The sequence below is a fragment of the Ranitomeya imitator genome, chromosome 4 (assembly GCF_032444005.1).
Source record: "Ranitomeya imitator isolate aRanImi1 chromosome 4, aRanImi1.pri, whole genome shotgun sequence".
Taxonomy (NCBI): domain Eukaryota; kingdom Metazoa; phylum Chordata; class Amphibia; order Anura; family Dendrobatidae; genus Ranitomeya; species Ranitomeya imitator.
Window position 1 is genome coordinate 356,416,089 of NC_091285.1, and position 21,330 is coordinate 356,437,418.

At 42.8% G+C, this 21,330-nt stretch overlaps 1 protein-coding gene across 1 annotated transcript in view; it reads left to right on the forward strand.

Annotated features, from left to right (window-relative positions):
• Positions 1-21,330, forward strand: part of COG5 (component of oligomeric golgi complex 5) — a 477,042-nt gene that overhangs the window by 17,645 nt on the left and 438,067 nt on the right. Inside the window, exons 4-5 of the mRNA XM_069765057.1 lie at positions 17,229-17,283; positions 17,358-17,427. Coding sequence (XP_069621158.1) covers positions 17,229-17,283; positions 17,358-17,427 — 125 coding nt within the window. The remainder of the gene's footprint in view (positions 1-17,228; positions 17,284-17,357; positions 17,428-21,330) is intronic.

A 21,330-nucleotide genomic window follows, 5' to 3' on the forward strand; every position in this document is an offset into this window, starting at 1 on the left:
CGTTGAACCGTGAAAATAATAAAATCACATTTTCCTCACAAAAATGTTGCTTTAGCCCCAATTTTTTAATTTTTTTAACCCCTTCATGACCTTGGGATTTTTTGTTTTTCCGTGTTCGTTTTTCGCTCCCCTCCTTCCCAGAGCCATAACTTTTTTATTTTTCCATCAATTTGGCCATGTGAGGGCTTATTTTTTGCAGGACGAGTTGTACTTTTGAACGACATCATTGGTTTTAGCATGTCGTGTACTAGAAAACGGGAAAAAAATTCCAAGTGCGGTGAAATTGCAAAAGAAGTGCAATCCCACACTTGTTTTTTGTTTGGCTTTTTTTTTAGCTAGCTTCACTAAATGCTAAAACTGACCTGCCATTATGATTCTCCAGGTCATTACGAGTTCATAGACACCTAACATCACTAGGTTATTTTTTACCTAAGTGGTGAAAAAAAATTCCAAACTTTGCTTTAAAAAAAAAAAAAAAAAAAAACTGCGCCATTTTCTGATACTCGTAGCGTCTCCATTTTTCGTGATCTGGGGTCGGTTGATGGCTTATTTTTTGCGTGCCGAGATGACGTTTTTAATGATAGCATTTCGGTGCAGATACGTTCTTTTGATCGCCTGTTATTGCATTTTAATTCAATGTTGCGGCGACCAAAAAAAACTTAATTCTGGCATTTCGAATTTTTTTCCTGCTGCGCTGTTTAGCGATCAGGTTAATGCTTTTTTTTAATTGATAGATTGGGCGATTCTGAGCGCGGCGATACCAAATATGTGTAGATTTGATTTTTTTTTATGGATTTATTTTGTTTGGGGCGAAAGGGGGGTGATTTAAACTTTTATATATATATATATTTTTTTTTTTAACATTTTTTTTCAACTTTTTTTTTTCACTTTTGCCATGCTTCAATAGCCTCCATGGGAGGCTAGAAGCAGGCACAACGCGATCGCCTCTGCTACATAGCAGCGATCTGCTGATCGCTGCTATGTAGCAGAAATGGAGGTGTGCTGTGAGCGCCGACCACAGGTTGGCGCTCACAGCCATTGGCGATCAGTAACCATAGAGGTCTCAAGGACCTCTATGGTTACAATGGAGACGCATCGCCGACCCCCGATCATGTGACGGGGGTCAACGATGACGTCATTTCCGGCCGCCCGGCCGGATGCGGTAGTTAAATGTCGCTGTCTGCGTTTGACAGCGGCATTTAACTAGTTAATAGGTGCGGGCAGATCGCGATTCTGCCCGCGCCTATTACGGGCACATGTCAGCTGATCAAAACAGCTGACATGTCCCGGCTTTGGTGCGGGCTCACCGCGGAGCCCTGCATCAAAGCAGGGGATCTGACCTCGGACGTACTATCCCGTCCGAGGTCAGATAGGGGTTAAATAGGATTTTTTTTTTTTCAACAAACTAAGGCTTATTTTTTCTTGAGTGCGCCAATACTCTACATGTAATCGGGAAATACTTTTCAGGCACAGTGTAAAGCTCAGAAGGCAAGGAGCGCCAGATGTTACTGATATAGCAGGTGCCATGACCTACTGAAAGAGCCCATGAGGTGCCAGAGCAGCAGAACCCCCATAAGTGACTCCATTTAGCAAACTACACCTCTCAATGAATTCATCTAGGGGTGCAGTGATCATATTGACACCACGGGTCAAAAAATAACTACAATTTTTCCATCAAAATTAAGTTTTAGCCCCAGATTTTACATTTTCACACAAGAATTGCGTAAAAATGGCATGAAAATTTGTTCCACAATTTCTGCTGAATGTAGAAATACCCCATATGTGGCTGTACAGTACTGCTTAGCCATACGGAGAGATTCGGGAGGAACAGAGCGCTATTTGCCTCCTGGAGCGCAGATTTTCCATTAACAGGACTCCATATACAGAGCCCCTCATTGCTAGAAGAGCAGAATCCCCCCTCAAGGGACCCCATTTTGGAAATGATTCCCCTTTGGGAATTAATCTACAGGTGTAGTGACGATTTTGACTCCATGGGTGTTTTCCAGAAACAAGCAGCAGTGGATGTTGCCAAGTGAAAATTGCAATCTGCCTTTGTAGTGACCAGTACAGTATGCCCAGCCCGTGCTTCTTGACACATAAGTTAGGCGGGCTCTCATCACTTCAGAAATGCCAAACGTGGACGCTATATGTGGTTTAGGTACACTTAGGGTCTCAGAAGGGAGGGGGCATTTGGGAGCATAGAATTTTCTGAATTTCTTTTGAGGGGTGAGGAGCCATCTCTCTTTTCCAGAGCTTTGTGCTACCAGTAACATGCTAGCCCCATATATTTCCATTAACAGATGACATACCTGAGTGCACACTTTTTTGTGGATTGAGTTGAAGATTTTATTGGGAACATTTTATGTAACGTTTAGGATCACATTTCTCTGGTGTTCTGCACTGAGCACTTACTTTGGAGTTTCCATCATCTGAGTGACGTGATTCAGATGAAACCCCTGAAGGATCCATTGACTATAATGAGGCAGCAGAGTTATTCTGGACTCTATCTGACCTCTGCTTAGCGTTGTCTTTCTTTTCAGAAGGAAACAAAACTGTGGCCGACACCACTTTTATGCAGTCCTAAAAAGACGGACACCATCTGATTACATGTCAGACTGCGACCACAGTGCCTCAATCTGCCTCATTATAGGGAATCTTCTGCCAGGGGTTCCATCTGAATCATTTATTTCAGGGATTTATATGGAAACCCTGGTGTAAGCGCTCAACGCAGAGTGAAGGATAAATGTGCGCCAAGCCTTACTGCAATCTTTGGGAGGCAGAATGAAAAAATGAACAGTAGGTGAAGAAGTGGTTTTATTTTTTTTTTACGCCGTTCCTCGTGCAGTATAAGTGATTAGGTGACTTTGTTCTTCGGGTTGGTGCGATTACAGTGAAACCAGATTTATATTGAGTTTTTGTGTTTGGCCACTGTCACATCAGCATCAGCAGCAGCATCCTTTCTGTACCCACTGTATATACAGAATGTTCCCCCAAAGTCCTGAAATACATTATGATGGCAATCACAACTCTCAATCAGTATGATGGCCCCTATAGCCCTCCTATATAATATGATTCCCCACAGCCCTCCCAACACAATGATGGTCCCCACCACCCTCAGCATAGTATGATACCCCCACAAAACACAAACATGGAATGATCCCCACAGTATTAGCTACCACAGCCCCCCCAGTTCCCCAAACACACAATGATGACCCACACCTTGTGATGGTCACCTCACATAGCCCCACAGAATGATGACCCCCCACAGTATGATACCCACAGTCACCCAACACAGAATGAAGATCCCCAAAGTCCTCATGACAATAATGTCCCCCACAGTCCCTAAATGCATAAAGATGATTGCATATATTCCCGCTACAAGTGAATACCAAAAAAACAAACACTATTCACTTTGCCCCCGTCCCCCCGGCACACTCATTTGCACAGTCAGTATGGTGCAAGAGGGATCTAGTTGTTCCCTCTTCCATCATTATATTCACCAGTACGTGCATCCTGAGGAGGCAGATAACGGTGAAATTGAGATGTTGGACGGAGGTGAGAAGGGCCGCCACAGCATGTGACCCACGAGCCACTGCTTTCAGCCCGTTTGCTGTCCTGGTACATTGACCGGATAAACACGGCCAAAGGGCCGGATGTTGCATGTGGGCAGTAGTTTGCCCAGGTCTGGATAGAGGATAACTTATAGATTGCTGGTACCCAAGTGATCCGAAAATAGGGCTCTGTTTAAATGTAGCAGTAGTCGAACATTTGTACAGTGTTTGTTAAAAGTTTAGACCCATCTATTCCTGTAAATAAAAAAAATAAAAAAACAATAAACCAAACAAACCTTAAACCATAACCAGGTTCCTCGCATCATGTTCTCATACACTTTATGCAGTTAATAGCCCTCTGTGTGTGTACTCCTACATACTTAGGTTGACAACCGGTTCATGCAGATTACATGAACACCCGATTTCTTACATTATGGCTGGTCCAAACAATGAAAGCTATTGTTACCATCCACCTCTCGTGTCTCCCCTTTTCTTCATAGATTGTAAGCTTGCGAGCAGGGCCCTCATTCCTCTTGGTACCTGTTTGATCTATGTGTTTATTACATAGTAACATAGTAACATAGTTAGTAAGGCCGAAAAAAGACATTTGTCCATCCAGTTCAGCCTATATTCCATCATAATAAATACCCAGATTTACGTCCTTCTACAAAACCTAATAATTGTATGATACAATATTGTTCTGCTCCAGGAAGACATCCAGGCCTCTCTTGAACCCCTCGACTGAGTTCGCCATCACCACCTCCTCAGGCAAGCAATTCCAGATTTCTATGTTGGTGGAAAAACCTTCTCTCCTCCAGACGCAAAGAATGCCCCCTTGTGCCCGTCACCTTCCTTGGTATAAACAAATCCTCAGCGAGATATTTGCATTGTCCCCTTATATACTTATACATGGTTATTAGATCGCCCCTCAGTCGTCTTTTTTCTAGACTAAATAATCCTAATTTCGCTAATCTATCTAGGTATTGTAGTTCTCCCATCCCCTTTATTAATTTTGTTGCCCTCCTTTGTACTCTCTCTAGTTCCATTATATCCTTCCTGAGCACCGGTGCCCAAAACTGGACACAGTACTTCATGTGCGGTCTAACTAGGGATTTGTACAGAGGCAGTATAATGCTCTCATCATGTGTATCCAGACCTCTTTTAATGCACCCCATGATCCTGTTTGCCTTGGCAGCTGCTGCCTGGCACTGGCTGCTCCAGGTAAGTTTATCATTAACTAGGATCCCCAAGTCCTTCTCCCTGTCAGATTTACCCAGTGGTTTCCCGTTCAGTGTGTAATGGTGATATTGATTCCTTCTTCCCATGTGTATAACCTTACATTTATCATTGTTAAACCTCATCTGCCACCTTTCAGCCCAAGTTTCCAACCTATCCAGATCCATCTGTAGCAGAATACTATCTTCTCTTGTATTAACTGCTTTACATAGTTTTGTATCATCTGCAAATATCGATATTTTACTGTGTAAACCTTCTACCAGATCATTAATGAATATGTTGAAGAGAACAGGTCCCAATACTGACCCCTGCGGTACCCCACTGGTCACAGCGACCCAGTTAGAGACTATACCATTTATAACCACCCTCTGCTTTCTATCACTAAGCCAGTTACTAACTTGTTATGCTGTAATGTCTATTGTCTGTACAAGTCCCCTCTATAATATAAAGTGCTGCGGAATATGTTGGTGCTATATAAATATAATTATTATATTACTAGATGGCAGCCCGATTCTAAAGAATCGGGAGTCTAGAATCCATATATGCTTTATTTATTCAAATGTAAGAATAATACAATTAATAAATAATAGTAAGAAAGAACAAAAATAATAGGCAGTATATGGAGAAAACACCAAACAAAAGTTCAAAATTGGTGTGAAAATGTCACTGAACCACTTCACAACTAAATATATATAGTTTTGGTAAATGGTATTATCATTTTTTTGACGAAATTCGGCAGGAGCTTGAAGAGCAACGTCACTGGGCCCGCCTCCACGCAGTAGAAACTTGCTGTGAGGTAAAAATTCAAAAATCACACCAAAATGGCGGGCGGAGTGTGTCACAGTACGGCACGTTTCTGATTGGTCGCTCGCAGCAGGCGGCAACCAATCAGACACTGGACACTGTTGACGTCACTTAGCTCCGGACATTAGCTCCGGACATTAGCTCCGGACAAAGCCACGGAAGTTGGCACAAATTGCAGGAAGTAGTATTCTAGGCAATTAATCTCCGGACATTAGCTCCGGACATTAGCTCCGGACAAAGCCACGGAAGTTGGCACAAATTGCAGGAAGTAGTATTCTAGGCAATTATATATTAGATATGTTATTGTAATGCGCACATTCTAGATTCAAACTGAAAACTGCAATACCACGAGGAGACAAATAAGGAAACAATAAAAAAAAGAAATGCGTGTGAAACTAAAGTTTTATTAATTCTTAGATGCTTCAAAGTGCCCCCCTTTTACTCTGACGGCTTTACATACCCTTAGCATTCTCTCAAGCAGAGTCCTCAAGTGGCCACTTGGAATGGTTTACAATGAGCAGGTAATACCTCATCAAGAGTTCATTTATGGAATCGCCCAAATACAGGAAATATATGCGACCCTCAGTTGTGTTTTGCAGAGGCAACGTTGGTACACGGTTCCATACAGAGCTGAACCCTATTCCACAACAGTTCTAAATAAGAACCACTTAATAAAGTGTATAGAAATGTCTGTCCATCATTTCATTAAGACATGAATGCCAGTGAGTCCACAAAATTGCAAGAATCTTGAAAGTATCCTCATGTGCAGCTATCTCTCATTAGGACAGTCCTAGGAAAAGAGGACCAAGAATTATTTCTGCTGCAGAGGATAAGTTCCTCAGAGTTGCTTGTGTCAGAAACTGCAAATTGACAGCACATCAGATGGACAGATCTCAACATCAGCTGTCGTGAGTAGACTGCGAGAAGCAAGACTTTATATTTGAGTTGATAGAAATAAACCACTACTGAAGACCACAAACAACAAGAAGAGACGTTTTTTTTGTTCCAAGAAACACAAGAACTGGATGTGAAATGAATGGAAATCTGTACTGTGCTCTGATAAGATAAAATTCAAGATTTTGCTGGTGACTTTGTTGGGCCTTGATTCCAAGTAGACGGCAATCTTACCCAGGATGGCCTCCACGGCATTATTCAATGACATGCTGTCCCTTCTGGTTTGCACTTAATGGGAGCATCATTTGTGTTACTACAGTACAATGACCCAAAATACACCTCCAGGCTGTGTAAGGGCTATGTGACCAAGGAGGAGAGGGATGGAGTGCTGCGTCAGATGACATGGCATCCGCAATCACCTGACGGCAATACAGTTGAGATGGTTTGGGGTGAGTTGGACCATAGAGTGAAGACCAAGCAGCCAATAACTGCTCAGCAAGTCTGGGAACTCCTTCAAGACTTTTAGATAGTGATTCCATGTGACTCCCTGATGAGCCTGCTTGAGAGATTGCTATCAGCACGTAAAGCTGTCATTGGATTAAAATAGGGCTACTTTGAGGAATTTAAGGTTTAACCCACATTCTGGTTTGTTTCACAAGTGTTTCTCTGCTACTTATTTCCATGTGTCCCTTCGTGGTTTTGCTGCCTTTCATCTGCATTTACAATGTGCATATTCCAATACGAACAAGGAAAACCATTACATGAACAAATGTGTCCAAACGTTTGACCTGTACTGTATGTACATTTAACCACCACTACGTTCAAGGCTTTGCAGAGTCCTGTTCTCTGGATCGCTAGGGGTCCCAGCGATTTGTAAGTTATCCGCTATCCTATTGATAACTTAGTGCATCCCTCTGTGATAGGAGCTGCTCTGTTGTAAATTGTTGTGGTTTGTGTTTAAAATATAATCTTAAAATATTTTCCTTCCTTCCATGGCAATTTTCCATCTTCCTTGTAACAGATGGAATATGTCATATAATAAATTCTTCTAGTCTCAGCAGCAGGTGGCGCTGTCCTACTGTAACTTTATTTTCTCGCGGTAATATATCTTCCAGATCCTTTTTCTCTGTATAGCAGATTGCACAGTAGAGGAGAGCGATTTAGCTTAGACTAAGGGTACCGTCACACAGTGCAATTTTCATCGCTACGACGGCACGATTCGTGACGTTCGAGCGATATAGTTACGATATCGCAGTGTCTGACACGCTCCTGCGATCAGGGACCCCGCTGAGAATCGTACGTCGTAGCAGATCGTTTGAAACTTTCTTTCGTCGTCTAGTGTCCCGCTGTGGCGGCATGATCGCATGGTGTAACATATATCGTATACGATGTGCGCATAGTAACCAACGGCTTCTACATCGCACATACGTCATGAAATTATCGCTCCAGCGTCGTAGATTGCAAAGTGTGACAGCAGTCTACGACGCTGGAGCGATATTGTTACGATGCTGGAGCGTCACGGATCGTACCGTTGTAGCGATGAAAATTGCACTGTGTGACGGTACCCTAAGTTGGAGTCTGCATTGGAGCCTCTGTGAAACGTTTCCGTCACAGATTGCGCTAATTGTTCCTGAAAATTTTTTTTTTTGCAAACCTATTTTTTTTTTACATTAAAATAACAGACAATATAGCAGAAACCTGATGTTCTTTTCAAGTCAAAAGGGTTCATTATGTGACAGATCCATCACTGCCATGATTCTGTTTTCAATACCAAACCGGATTATTGGAACAGTACAATAGTGTGAACTTACCCTTAGGTCATTTTCTCAGACGTGGTATGAAGAATATATAAACATATAACCCAGACCCATTACCACCAACTAGGGATGGGTAAACACTCGACTAAATCACTGAAACATACTGATTCACTAAGCAGATGACAAGCCGCACGATGAACCAAAGAGTGTTTTGTAAAAAGTTATAACTTTATTAACACCAAACAATACAAACAATAAAACAATGCCTCAAAACCATGTAAGTAAATAGTGTTACTAGGAGACAGGCGTGAGTAAAATTCTCATAGTTACGAGAAAGCACCAGGTAACAAATACATTCATAGGTTTATAAAGTTACACACTAGAGCATGCTGAGAAAATGCCTTTAGTAGATTTTCATATAGGAATCTCAGTATTCAATATAAGTATAGTGTAACACCCTTGGGTGGGTAGGTGATGACCACTTTAATTAGTTAGAATACAAGAAATCATAATTCTAATTGCTGCCACAGCCACTATATCTATTTATTTTAAACATTAGTACTACACAGAATGAATATTCAAACAATTTCTGTTTAACCAATATAACCTGCAGGAATATTCTATGGAATTAATCCAATCATCTCAATACCGATCAGTCACTTTATGAAGCAGATACAAATCACTGCTGCCATAATTTGCTAGCACAATAAATGATATCTATGTCCGTACTTGGTACAAAAAGCAGTAAACACAACCTTTGTCCGGACCCTATATATATGGTACTACGATACCAGCAACACACAATGATTATACCTGCAAATGCATTCCAAATAGCTAATGCCTACACGTATACATGGGAATGGTATAAAGCCGAAAAGATTACACAAAGTGAATAGAAACCCATAAATATACATGTTACCTGAATCGTAAGGTGCTCCCGATACCAGCCCCCAGGAGGAAGCTGTCGCGAAACGCGCGTCGGGGTTTGGCGGACAGTGGCGTGCCATGTGTGGCTGGTATCGGGAGCACCTTACGATTCAGGTAACATGTATATTTATGGGTTTCTATTCACTTTGTGTAATCTTTTCGGCTTTATACCATTCCCATGTATACGTGTAGGCATTAGCTATTTGGAATGCATTTGCAGGTATAATCATTGTGTGTTGCTGGTATCGTAGTACCATATAAATAGGGTCCGGATAAAGGTTGTGTTTACTGCTTTTTGTACCAAGTACGGACATAGATATCATTTATTGTGCTAGCAAATTATGGCAGCAGTGATTTGTATCTGCTTCATAAAGTGACTGATCGGTATTGAGATGATTGGATTAATTCCATAGAATATTCCTGCAGGTTATATTGGTTAAACAGAAATTGTTTGAATATTCATTCTGTGTAGTACTAATGTTTAAAATAAATAGATATAGTGGCTGTGGCAGCAATTAGAATTATGATTTCTTGTATTCTAACTAATTAAAGTGGTCATCACCTACCCACCCAAGGGTGTTACACTATACTTATATTGAATACTGAGATTCCTATATGAAAATCTACTAAAGGCATTTTCTCAGCATGCTCTAGTGTGTAATTTTATAAACCTATGAATGTATTTGTTACCTGGTGCTTTCTCGTAACTATGAGAATTTTACTCACGCCTGTCTCCTAGTAACACTATTTACTTACATGGTTTTGAGGCATTGTTTTATTGTTTGTATTGTTTGGTGTTAATAAAGTTATAACTTTTTACAAAACACTCTTTGGTTCATCGTGCGGCTTGTCATCTGCTTAGTGAATCAGTATGTTTCAGTGGTATGAAGAAGTAGCAAATTAAAAAAATGTAATTATTGTGGAGGACATGCAGTCATTTTACGACATCAACTTTTAGTCCAGCTTTAAGTGCATTTTTTTTCAGGCAAAGCAAGGAAAGGATCCCAAAAGAAAGAAAAATATAAAAAACAATTACCGTATTTAGACACATTTAAGTCTACTCATGTTTTTGACTCCATAGCCTGCAGATGTGATTCTAAGATCAAGAAACTAAAGAATACATTGCATGTCTTCAAGGCCAAACTTGGTCCTGGATTTTCTGTGGTGCAAAATTAATTTCTCAACTTAAAAAAAAAAAAAAAAAAAAAAATATATATATATATATATAATGTGTGTAACTGCTACATTACAATACGAAGCAATGGGACTTGTATGTAAACAATGGAAGAAACAAGACATGTGGTGTTGTCCCTGGGTTTTTGCTTTTTTCACGTAAAGGTTAGAGGAAAAGACCCTTAATATTTTCTGTGGATAACATTTTCCTTGTTCTGGTTGTCTCCAGTTCAGTGGTTCTCAGTTATTAATGTTATAAAATGCTTTAAGTTCTTTCTTAAAGGGGTTATGGATATAAATTACACATACCATTCAAGAAAGCCATCACATCCACACTCTTGAGTGCTCAGGCATAGTAAATGTGACCAATTAGAAAAATATTTGGACACTGACCGAATCTTTGTGATTAGGGCTTTGGATGCTACTAATTTTAACCCCTTCAGAACATTTGATGTAAGTTTACGTCATGGTTGGGTTCTCGCAAAATGACATAAGTTTACGTCATGGCAATCATGCGGACACAGGAGCTGAGCCAATACTATCACCACTGGGAGCTCAGCGTAAATTATAACCAAGCTCTGGCTGTCAGGGCCAGGAGTGGTACACACACCCGCCCTGGGCCATTGAACTTCCTAAATGCCACAAATGATATTGGCTCCCTGTCCCATGCGACCGGCACCCCCACAACGTCATCTCAAGGGCCCGATTGTTGCTATGGCAATCCGAGGTTGTCATCCCGGCCTCCAAAATAAACATTTGGTATCTCTGTGTTTGGAACGATCCAACCTATAAAATTGTCATACTATTTAACCCCTGCAGTTCCGTAAAAAAAAAGTGCCAAAAAAACTTTGCTTTTTCATCATACTACCAAAAAAAGTGTAATAAAACGCGATTAGTGATGAGCGAATATACTCGTTACTCAAGACTTCTCGAGCACGCTCGGGGGGGTCCTCCGAGTATTTTTTAGTGTTCGGAGTTTTAGTTTTTCTTGCCGCAGCTGAATGATTTACATCTGTTAGCCAGCATAAGTATATGTGGGGGTTGCCTGGTTGCTACGGAATCCCCACATGTACTTATGCTGGCTAACAGATGTAAATCATTCAGCTGCGGCAAGAAAAACTAAATCTCTGAGCACTAAAAAATACTCTGAGGACCCCCGAGCGTGCTCGAGAAATCTCAAGTAGCGAGTATATTCGCTCATCACTAAACGCGATCAACAAGTTGAATGTAAGTAATAATGGTATCACTGAAAATGTCATCTTGTCCCACAAAAAAACAGCTGCCATACAGCACTGTCGGCAGAGAAATCAAATAGATATAGCACTCAGAATATAGCGATGCAAAAACAATTCTTTTTTTCTATAAAATGGTTTTGGGTAAAAGCGCCAAGCCACAAATAAATTATATAAATGTGGCATTGCTGTAATCGTAGTGACCCGAAGAATAAAGCTGCCTTATCAATTTTACCATATGTGGAGCAGCATAAAAAAATCTGAATGTCTTTTGTTCATTCTCCCTTCCTAAAATTGCAATAGAAAGCAATCAAAAAATGTTATGTGCCAGAAAATTGTACCAAAGAACACTTCAACTCATCCCGCAAAAAATGAGCCCTCACATGATTCTGTCGGCAAAAAATATGAAAATTCTAGCTCTCAAAGTATGAGGAGGCAGGGTTTCTGTTTCATGAAGCTGGCGGTGGCAGGAGTGGGGCAGTGCTGGGGGCCCCAGGCCGGGAGGATGGAGTGTTCAGTGGTGCAACGCTGCGGTGGGGTCTGAGCTTTCAGAAAATGTTGGGAGTCCCTGCACTTTCCATCCTTTTCACTGCGGTGGACTTCCATTATCAGATTGAGATCTCAGTTTTCCTAAGTCCACTGCTGTGAATAGGGTGGGAAGTGCTGGGACTTCCGACATTTTCTGAAAACCCGTCGCCTTATGCAGCCTTGCACCGCCGAACACCCTCCTTCCCAACCAGGGCCTGCAGCATCGACCCACTCTTACCGCCGCTGCCAGCTTTCTGCAGCAGCGATCCTGTCTCCTGGGACCCCGCTCCACCACAGCCTCACCCCCGGGTAAGCTACATTTGGATTATAAGATACACCCCAATTTTCTCCCCAATTTTTTGTGAAAAAAAAGTACGTTTCATAATCCGAAAAATAAGTCGGGTATGACTGTAATCTCACTCACCCGAAGAATAACATTGTCTAATCAATTATACCGAACAAAGAACTGTGTAAAAAAAAAAAAAAAAAAAAAAAAATGAATAAAACCAATTCTTGACCTGCTGCTTATTTTTTTTTTTTTTTTATCATTCTGCCTCCCAAAGATCACAGTAAGGCTCGGCACACATTTATCCATCAGTTTAGGCTGAGCGCTTACACTGGAATTTCCTTGTAAATCTCTGAAATACAGTGCCTACAAGTAGTATTCAACCCCCTGCAGATTTAGCAGGTTTACACATTTGGAATTAACTTGGCATTGTGACATTTGGACTGTAGATCAGCCTGGAAGTGTGAAATGCACTGCAGCAAAAAAGAATGTTATTTCTTTGTTTTTTTTTTTTTTTTACATTGTGAAAAGTCTTTTCAGAGGGTCATTTATTATTCAACCCCTCAACCCACCAGAATTCTGTTTGGTTCCCCTAAAGTATTAAGAAGTAGTTCAGGCACAAAGAACAATAAGCTTCACATGTTTTGGATTAATTATCTCTTTTGCCAGCCTTTTCTGACTATTTAAGACCCTCCCCAAACTTGTGAACAGCACTCATGCATGGTCAACATGGGAAAGACAAAGGAGCATTCCAAGGCCATCAGAGACAAGATCGTGGAGGGTCACAAGGCTGGCAAGGGGTACAAAACCCTTTCCAAGGAGTTGGGCCTACCTGTCTGCACTGTTGGGAGCATCATCCGGAAGTGGAAGGCTTATGGAACTACTGTTAGCCTTCCACGGCCTGGACAGCCTTTGAAAGTTTCCTCCCGTGGCGAGGCCAGGCTTGTCCAAAGAGTCAAGGCTAACCCAAGGATAACAAGGAAGGAGCTCCGGGAAGATCTCATGGCAGTGGGGACATTGGTTTCAGTCAATACCATAAGTAACGTACTCCACCGCAATGGTCTCTGTTCCAGACGAGCCCGTAAGGTACCTTTACTTTCAAAGCGTCATGTCAAGGCTCGTCTACAGTTTGCTCATGATCACTTGGAGGACTCTGAGACTGACTGGTTCAAGGTTCTCTGGTCTGATGAGACCAAGATCGAGATCTTTGGTGCCAACCACACGTGACGTTTAGAGACTGGAAGGCACTGCATACGACCCCAAGAATACCATCCCTACAGTCAAGCATGGTGGTGGCAGCATCATGCTGTGGGGCTGTTTCTCAGCCAAGGGGCCTGGCCATATGGTCCGCATCCATGGGAAGATGGATAGCACGGCCTACCTGGAGATTTTGGCCAAGAACATCCGCTCCTCCATCAAGGATCTTAAGATGGGTTGTCATTTCATCTTCCAACAAGACAACGACCCAAAGCACACAGCCAAGAAAACCAAGGCCTGGTTCAAGAGGCAAAAAATCAAGGTGTTGCAGTGGCCTAGTCAGTCTCCTGACCTTAACCCAATTGAAAACTTGTTGAAGGAGCTCAAGATTAAAGTCCACATGAGACACCCAAAGAACCTAGATAACTTGGAGAAGATCTGCATGGAGGAGTAGGCCAAGATAACTCCAGAGACCTGTGCCTGCCTGATCAGGTCTTATAAAAGACGATTATTAGCTGTAATTGCAAAAAAAGGTTATTCCACAAAATATTAAACCTAGGGGTTGAATAATAATTGACCCACACTTTTATGTTTAAAATTTATAAAAATTTAACTGAGCAACAAAACTTTTTGGTTTGTAAGATTTATGCATCTGTTAATAAATCCTGCTCTTGTTTGAAGGCTCTAACTTATTTGCCTCTTATTAAACCTGCTAAATCTGCAGGGGGTTGAATACTACTTGTAGGCATTGTACATGATTCAGTCTGAACCCCCGATGGAAGATTCCCTGTAATGAGGCAGATGGAGACAGTGTGGACACAGGCTGGCCTATGATCCAGCAGCATTAGGCTTTGTAAGAGGTTAAACCTGCATATTAACACAGTCCGGCACATTTTTTGTGCACCTCTGAAAAGGACTCGGCTGAACAAAGCACAGACGGAGTCCACAGTAAGTCTGCTGCCTCATTATAGTGAGTGGATCCCTGAGGATTCCATCTGAATCACGCCATTCGAAGATTTAGATGGAAACCCCAAAGTAAGTGGTCAACAAAGAGCTCAGGATAAATGTGATCCAAAATGTTATGTAAAATGTCCACAAAAAAAAAAAAGCAATTTTCCACTCAGGTCCGTCATCTGCAATGGAAATATAGGGGGCTTCCACATTACTGGTAGGACAAAGGCTCTGGAAAAGTGCTATGGTTCCTCTCCCCCATGAGAATTCTGCTCTCACAAATCCAAATGCCCCCTTTTTTCTGAGCTCCACAGGGTGCCTAAACTACATTTAGCATCCACAAGTTTGGCATTTCTGCAGTGATGAGAGCCCACTTAATTTATGGGTGTATGTCTCCAGAGGCACGAGCTGAGTACAACGTACTGGGCACAACAATGTATGGGCACTACACAGACCGATTTGCAATTTTTATTTGGCAACATCCACTGCTTCTTGTTTTTGGAAAATACCCATTGAATCAAAATCATCACTACATGTAGATAAATTCCCAAAGGGGTATAATTTCCAAAATGGGGTCACTTGGGAGGTGGATTCTTCTCTTCTAGCATTAAAGGGCTTTGTGTATGGAGTCTGCAAACTATTTTATGAAATTTGTTCTCCAAGCGTCAAATAGCGCTCTGTTCCTCCCGAGTCTCGCCGTGTGGCTAAGTAGTACTGTACTGCCACATATGGGGTATTGCCACGTTCAGCAGAAATTGTGACAAATTTTGGTGCCATTTTTACCCATTTTCCTGTGTGTAAATGTAAAACTTGGAGATAAATCAATTTATGTTTTAAAAATATAATTTATTTTTTCTTCAATGCCCAATGGTATACAATTCGGTAACACATATGTGGTATCAATATGATCACTGCACCCTTATATAAATTCATTGAGAGGTGTAGGTCGTAAATTGGGGTCACTTATGGGGGATTCTGCTGTGCTGGCACCTCATGGGCTCTCCCATTGGGTCATAGCACCTGCAGACCGTAACAACAAAATCTGCACAATAATATGACTTCCTTCTGAGCTTTGCACTGTGCCTGAAAAGTAGTTCCCGATTATGTGTAGGGTATTGGCGCACTCAGGAGAAATTGCACAACAAACTGTGAGGACCATTTTTTCCTACTAGCGCATAGAAAACTTAAAAACTCGGGGCTAAATCAACATTTTAGTGGTAAAAATGAAATTATTCTGTCTTCACTGCCCAATGGTATGAAATTCTGTGAAACCTCTGTGGTGTCAACATGATCACTGCACCCTTAAATTAATCCATGGAGAGGTGCAGTTTGTAAAGATGGGTCACTCGACTTTCCCCTCTCCAGTCTATCCTTAATGCGGCAGCCAGGGTTGTCCATCTTGCAAATCATTACTCGGACTCGTCCGCTCTTCGCCAGTCGTTACACTGGCTGCCTATTCATTACAGGATACAATTCAAAGTACGTGTTCTCACCCACAAAGCTCTCCACAGTGCGGCACCCCCATACATCTCCTCCCTCATTTCTGTCTATCAGCCTAACATACCACTGCGCTCTGCAAATGACTTTCGACTAACCTCTGCACTAATCCGTACCTCCCACTCCCGACTCCAAGACTTCTCCCGTGCTGCGCCAATCCTCTGGAATGCTCTACCCCAAGATATTAGGACCATCCACAACTTGCATAGTTTTAGGCGCTCGCTCAAAACACATTTGTTCAGAGCGGCCTATCACGTTCACTAATCAAAGTTATTATATGTTTGTGTGTGTGTAGCCCATTCACTATCCCCATCTATTCCCCAACCCCTAAAGATGGCTGGACCATCATTGTAAATACATCATTGTAAATACACACCTGTACTTGTATACTTACAATCTACAGTGAGGTGGGGGAACCTCACTGTAGATTGTAAGCTCTCACGAGCAGGGTCGTCTTATGTCGCTTTAATTATTGTATTGTTAACGTTGTTACTTATGACTGTTGTGTTTGAAACTGTTAAACTGTAAAGCGCTGCGGAATATGTTGGCGCTATATAAATAAAGATTATTATTAATTATTGGGGGTTCTTCTTTTTTTGCTCCTCGGGGGCTCTGCCAATGTGACATGGCACCAGCAAACCATTCCAGCAAAATCTGAACTCCAATATGGCGCCTTTTCCCTTCCGAGCTTTGCACTGTGCCTCAGAAGTAGTTTTTGACCACATATGAGATATTGGTGAACTCAGAAGAAATTACTTAACAAACTGAACCTATGATCACATGTTCACTTCTGTAGTAGCGTTTTATCATTTTTAGCTATCTACTATTCAGCTCTGGCTGTGGCAACACATCAGCATCCCGCAATCTGCTCCCCCCATTGACCACTTAGTTGCCACGGTAACTATTGCTATTGACCGTATTGCCGCCTTCACTATTGAGTTTTTCTGTCATATGCACAGTTAGCCAGTTTTTTAACAGCAGCACCTGACATGACAAAATGTGTACATTACAATTCGGGAAAGGGTTAAAGCTGTTTAGTAGTGATTAGGAAAAAATGTGTGATGTTTTATAGCTTGCTTTACATTTTTATTAACTTAACTCATAAATACAATTTATATATTATATTTTTATTGGATTTATCTTTAACTCATAAATGGAATTTATATTTTATATTCATATTGGATTTATCGTTTAGGCGTTCTTCAGATGATGCAGACGCGTATTGGAGCTCTTCAAAGTGCCATCGATAGGTAAGTATCATTGTCTTTTATTAATAATGAGCTGACCTCCAAATATGATATATATTAAACTCTGTCTTTTCCAGAATCAGGACAAAGATTGTTGATCCATATAACAAAATAGTCTCCCGCACTGCACAGCTGGCACGTCTTCAAGTAAGTACATGACTCTACATGGAAAGCGGTAATTGTATGTCCCTATCTCACTAGTCCGGGTGGATTTTAATACACAACAATGTCCCGCTGGCCTTAGAAGCAGCTGATTGACTTCACATGCTGTTATTTACTTTATGATCTTTAAGTGTACCCAGATTCTTCTCCGTTAGTGACTCTCCTAATTTTGTTATATAGTATCCAGGTGCATACACATGAATTTTTATATTTCAAATTTATAGCCAAAAACTCAGTGTTCCTAAATTATCTCGTACCTTTCTAAAAATTATATTACATTATATATGGGTTAATGTCATGTGCAAAAAATGAAACGACGCTATTGACCTCTTCGGTGCTTGTTCAAATTACACACTTAATGCAAATGCAAAAGAAAATACGGTAATTGTTGTTCATATATATGTGTATTTATAATACGTATATTATACCCAACGCATGTTTGTATGTAAGTGCCTGTCACATTATCAAAATAACACTGAGCACATTGCATTGAGGTGTACATGAATGTAAATTTGCATCAAGTTTTCCAAAACAAAAAAGCGTTTAAAAAAATTGTTTATGGCCAAAAGTCTGATACAAGCAGAGCCTGAAATATACAATAGTCCTATGAAATAAAAGATCGCAGTATGTAAAGTTCTTAAATACCAATGATGTCTATGTGCACTTATTCATCAGAACTTAATAGACCAAAAAAATCTAGGATCCTGATTCCAATAAAAAAATATGTTGACATATATACTTACTTGAAGTATGTTTGTGGTCATTGTCCTGCTGGTAGACCTGTAACCTAGTTCGCAAACCCAGCTTTCTGACACTGGTCACTACATTGCGACCCAAAATTCTTTGGTAATATTCAGATTTCATGATACCTTGCACACAGTTAAAGGGCCACTGTCACCCCCTCCAGCTGTTATAAACTAAAAGAGCCACCTTGTGCAGCAGTAATGCTGCATTCTAACAAGGTTGCTCTTTTAGTTTTTGGTGCATTTATTCCCAAAATAAAGCATTTTATAACTTCTCCAAAATACCTGTCTTTAGCCAGGGAAGGCAGGTCCTCACCCCCCTGCTTGAAACGCCGCCCTGCTGTCACTCAAATCTCCAGGGGCGCCGGGCGCCGCCCCTCCGCGCTGTTTTCGCCTGAAATCCGGCACCTACGCTGTGTAGTACTGTCTGGTGCAGGCGCAGTGAGCTCTGGCCATCTGACATCACATCCAGGCTTGCTGACTAGCGTTTCCATTTTTCGTGATCTGGGGTCAACCCGCAGCTGTCTGTATAGCCTTTCTGGCTATAAAATATAAGGGGACCCCATGTCATTTTTTTGGGGAGGTCCCCCTATTTTAATAGCCAGTAAAGGCTACGCAGACAGCTGCGGGCTGATATTCATAGCCTGGGAGGGGGCCATGGGTATTAACCCCTTCCCAGGCTATAAATATTGGCCCCTGGCCGTCGGCTTTCCTCCTCTGACGCAGAAAATTGCGCGGGAGCACACGCCGAGTTTTGAAAAAAAAATAATTTCCGCTGGATCTGTTTTTTTCTGAGTTGTATTAGCGCCGGATTGCGCCTGATGGCCTCACATTTCATCCGTTTTTTGCCGGATCCGTCAGAAAAGCTGTTTCTGGCGGATGGAGAAAACGTACAAAAGAACGTTTTTATTCAGTCGCCATGACAGCACAACGAGAGAGGGGATCCGCCCTTCAGGGACAGGAAACCTACAGACATAAAAAGGGCGGCACCTCTCTCCCACGTCAGTTTGGTTTCCTGTCCCTGACAGCGGAACCTCTTGCAGACAGGCCCTGACAAGAGGGTCGAAATAAGAAAATTCCCCACTCCTGGCGGCCCGGTACAGGTAGCGGGGGTCCCCTACCTCGGCCCGTCCAGGAGGCAGGAAGCACCACACGGCAGGGGCACTGCGCGGTGTAGGTGTCAGCAGGAGGAAGCAGCCTCTGACTTAAGGCTAGCTTCTCGGGTGTCCGCAGCGCAGAGGTACCTATGAAGAGGTGCTTGGCTACTTGGGGTCCCGGGAGTCACGCTGGTCCGAGCGGGGACGCGGCATTGGTCCGGAGAGGGGTCTGCTGGCGTCCTGGTCCGCGTGTCGGCTTGGCGCCGCCGCCGCGTCCTGAAGGGGGCGGGTCCGGATGACGCGGCGAGCGGCGCGGCCGGATGACGCGGCTGGGCATGCGCAGTAGCGTCATCTCCGGCTAATGGCGGCGCCCAGCTGCGGGAACGGTCGGGGCTTTAGGGAAGGGTAGCGCAGCACAGCGGCGGACGATTATTGACCACCTGGGATTCCCTGCTGGCCCCCATCCGGGGGCGGTACCTTGGGGGTATTTAATGCGGCAAGCTGAGTTGATCAGAGTTCCTCACCCATTCCATAATGGAGTCGCCAGAAGGAACTATCAGCCCGCAGCAGCAGCAGGAGCCGCAGCAGCAGCCAGATAAGCCTCGTGGAAGCTCCCAGCGTCTGTCTAGTGGCAGTAGCCGCGCTGGTGGAGCTAAGGAGGCACGGATCTCTGTTCCAAAATCCTCAGCCCGTAAAGATTTGCCGGCTTCGAAGGATCCCCCATCTACGGTACCACTCATTACTGGACGGGGTAAGTGAGCTTCGTGAAAGTCCACTTAGTGATGGTTGTGTTCCCCTTGTCTTTTTCCTCTATCAGGGGAGGAAAAGTTTGTCCAAAGCCAAACATAGGCAGTGTGCCGAATGTGCAGAGCCACTTCCAGATGGACATTTGAGGAAGTTATGTAAAATGTGTATTCAACGTTTACTGGAGGAGGAGGCGCCTGATCTAACCTCTACAATAAGAGAGATGGTGAGACAGGAAATTAAAGGTGCAGAGAGATCCCGATCCCGGGGGACAGAAGCTAAAAGGTCATCCCCTTTATCTGAGGTAGATTCGGATTCGGGTGAGCTGAGCTCAGGGTCTCTTCCGTCCACTTCCTCCTCTGAGGATCAGGAGTCTGCTCGAGCCTGTTTGTCCCTAGAAAGGGTTAACCATCTGGTCAAAGCAGTAAACAACACAATGGGGATAGAAGATACCCAATCGGAATGTTCCATTCAGGATGTTATGTTCAGGGGTATTGAGCGGAAATCCCGGAGAGCCTTTCCAGTGATTGACAAGATCAAATCGCTAATCTCAAAAGAATGGAAGAAACCGGAAAGGAAGGGGTCGCTTCCGCCAGCCTTTAAAAGACGGTATCCCTTTGAAGAAACGGCTTCGTCCTCATGGGATAAAGTCCCGAAGTTGGATGCAGCAGTCGCTAAGGCATGCAAAAAGTCGTCTCTCCCCTTCGACGACTTGGGAAATTTGAAAGACCCATTAGATAGGAAAGCCGACATTTTCCTTAAAGGGGCTTGGGAGACTTCAGCGGGGTCTCTGAGGCCAGCCATTGCAGCCACTTGTACCGCTCGATCCTTGATGGTTTGGTTAGGTCACCTCGAAGATCAACTCAGAGATAAAGTCCCTAGGTCGGAGATATTGTCCTCTATGTCCACAATCCAGGATGCCGCAGCCTTCCTCTCAGATGCTTCAGCAGATTCGGTCAGGTTAGCCGCCAGGTCCTCGGCATTATCCAATGCAGCCAGGAGAGCACTATGGATAAAATGCTGGCCAGGGGACTTACAGGCTAGAACAAAATTATGTAGCATTCCTTGTGAAGGGGCTCACTTGTTCGGACCGGTCCTAGACGAGCTATTGGAAAACGCAGGGGATAGTAAAAAACGCTTTCCCTTCCTTGGAAGACCCTTCTACAGACGGGACTATAATAGAGGATGGTCCAACCGCAGAAGGCCGTATAGAGACTCCAACAGAGAATCTACTAGATATGACAACAGCAGGAGAAGGGGTAGAGGTTTTATGTTTAACCCTTCACGAGAAGTTAAGAAACCAC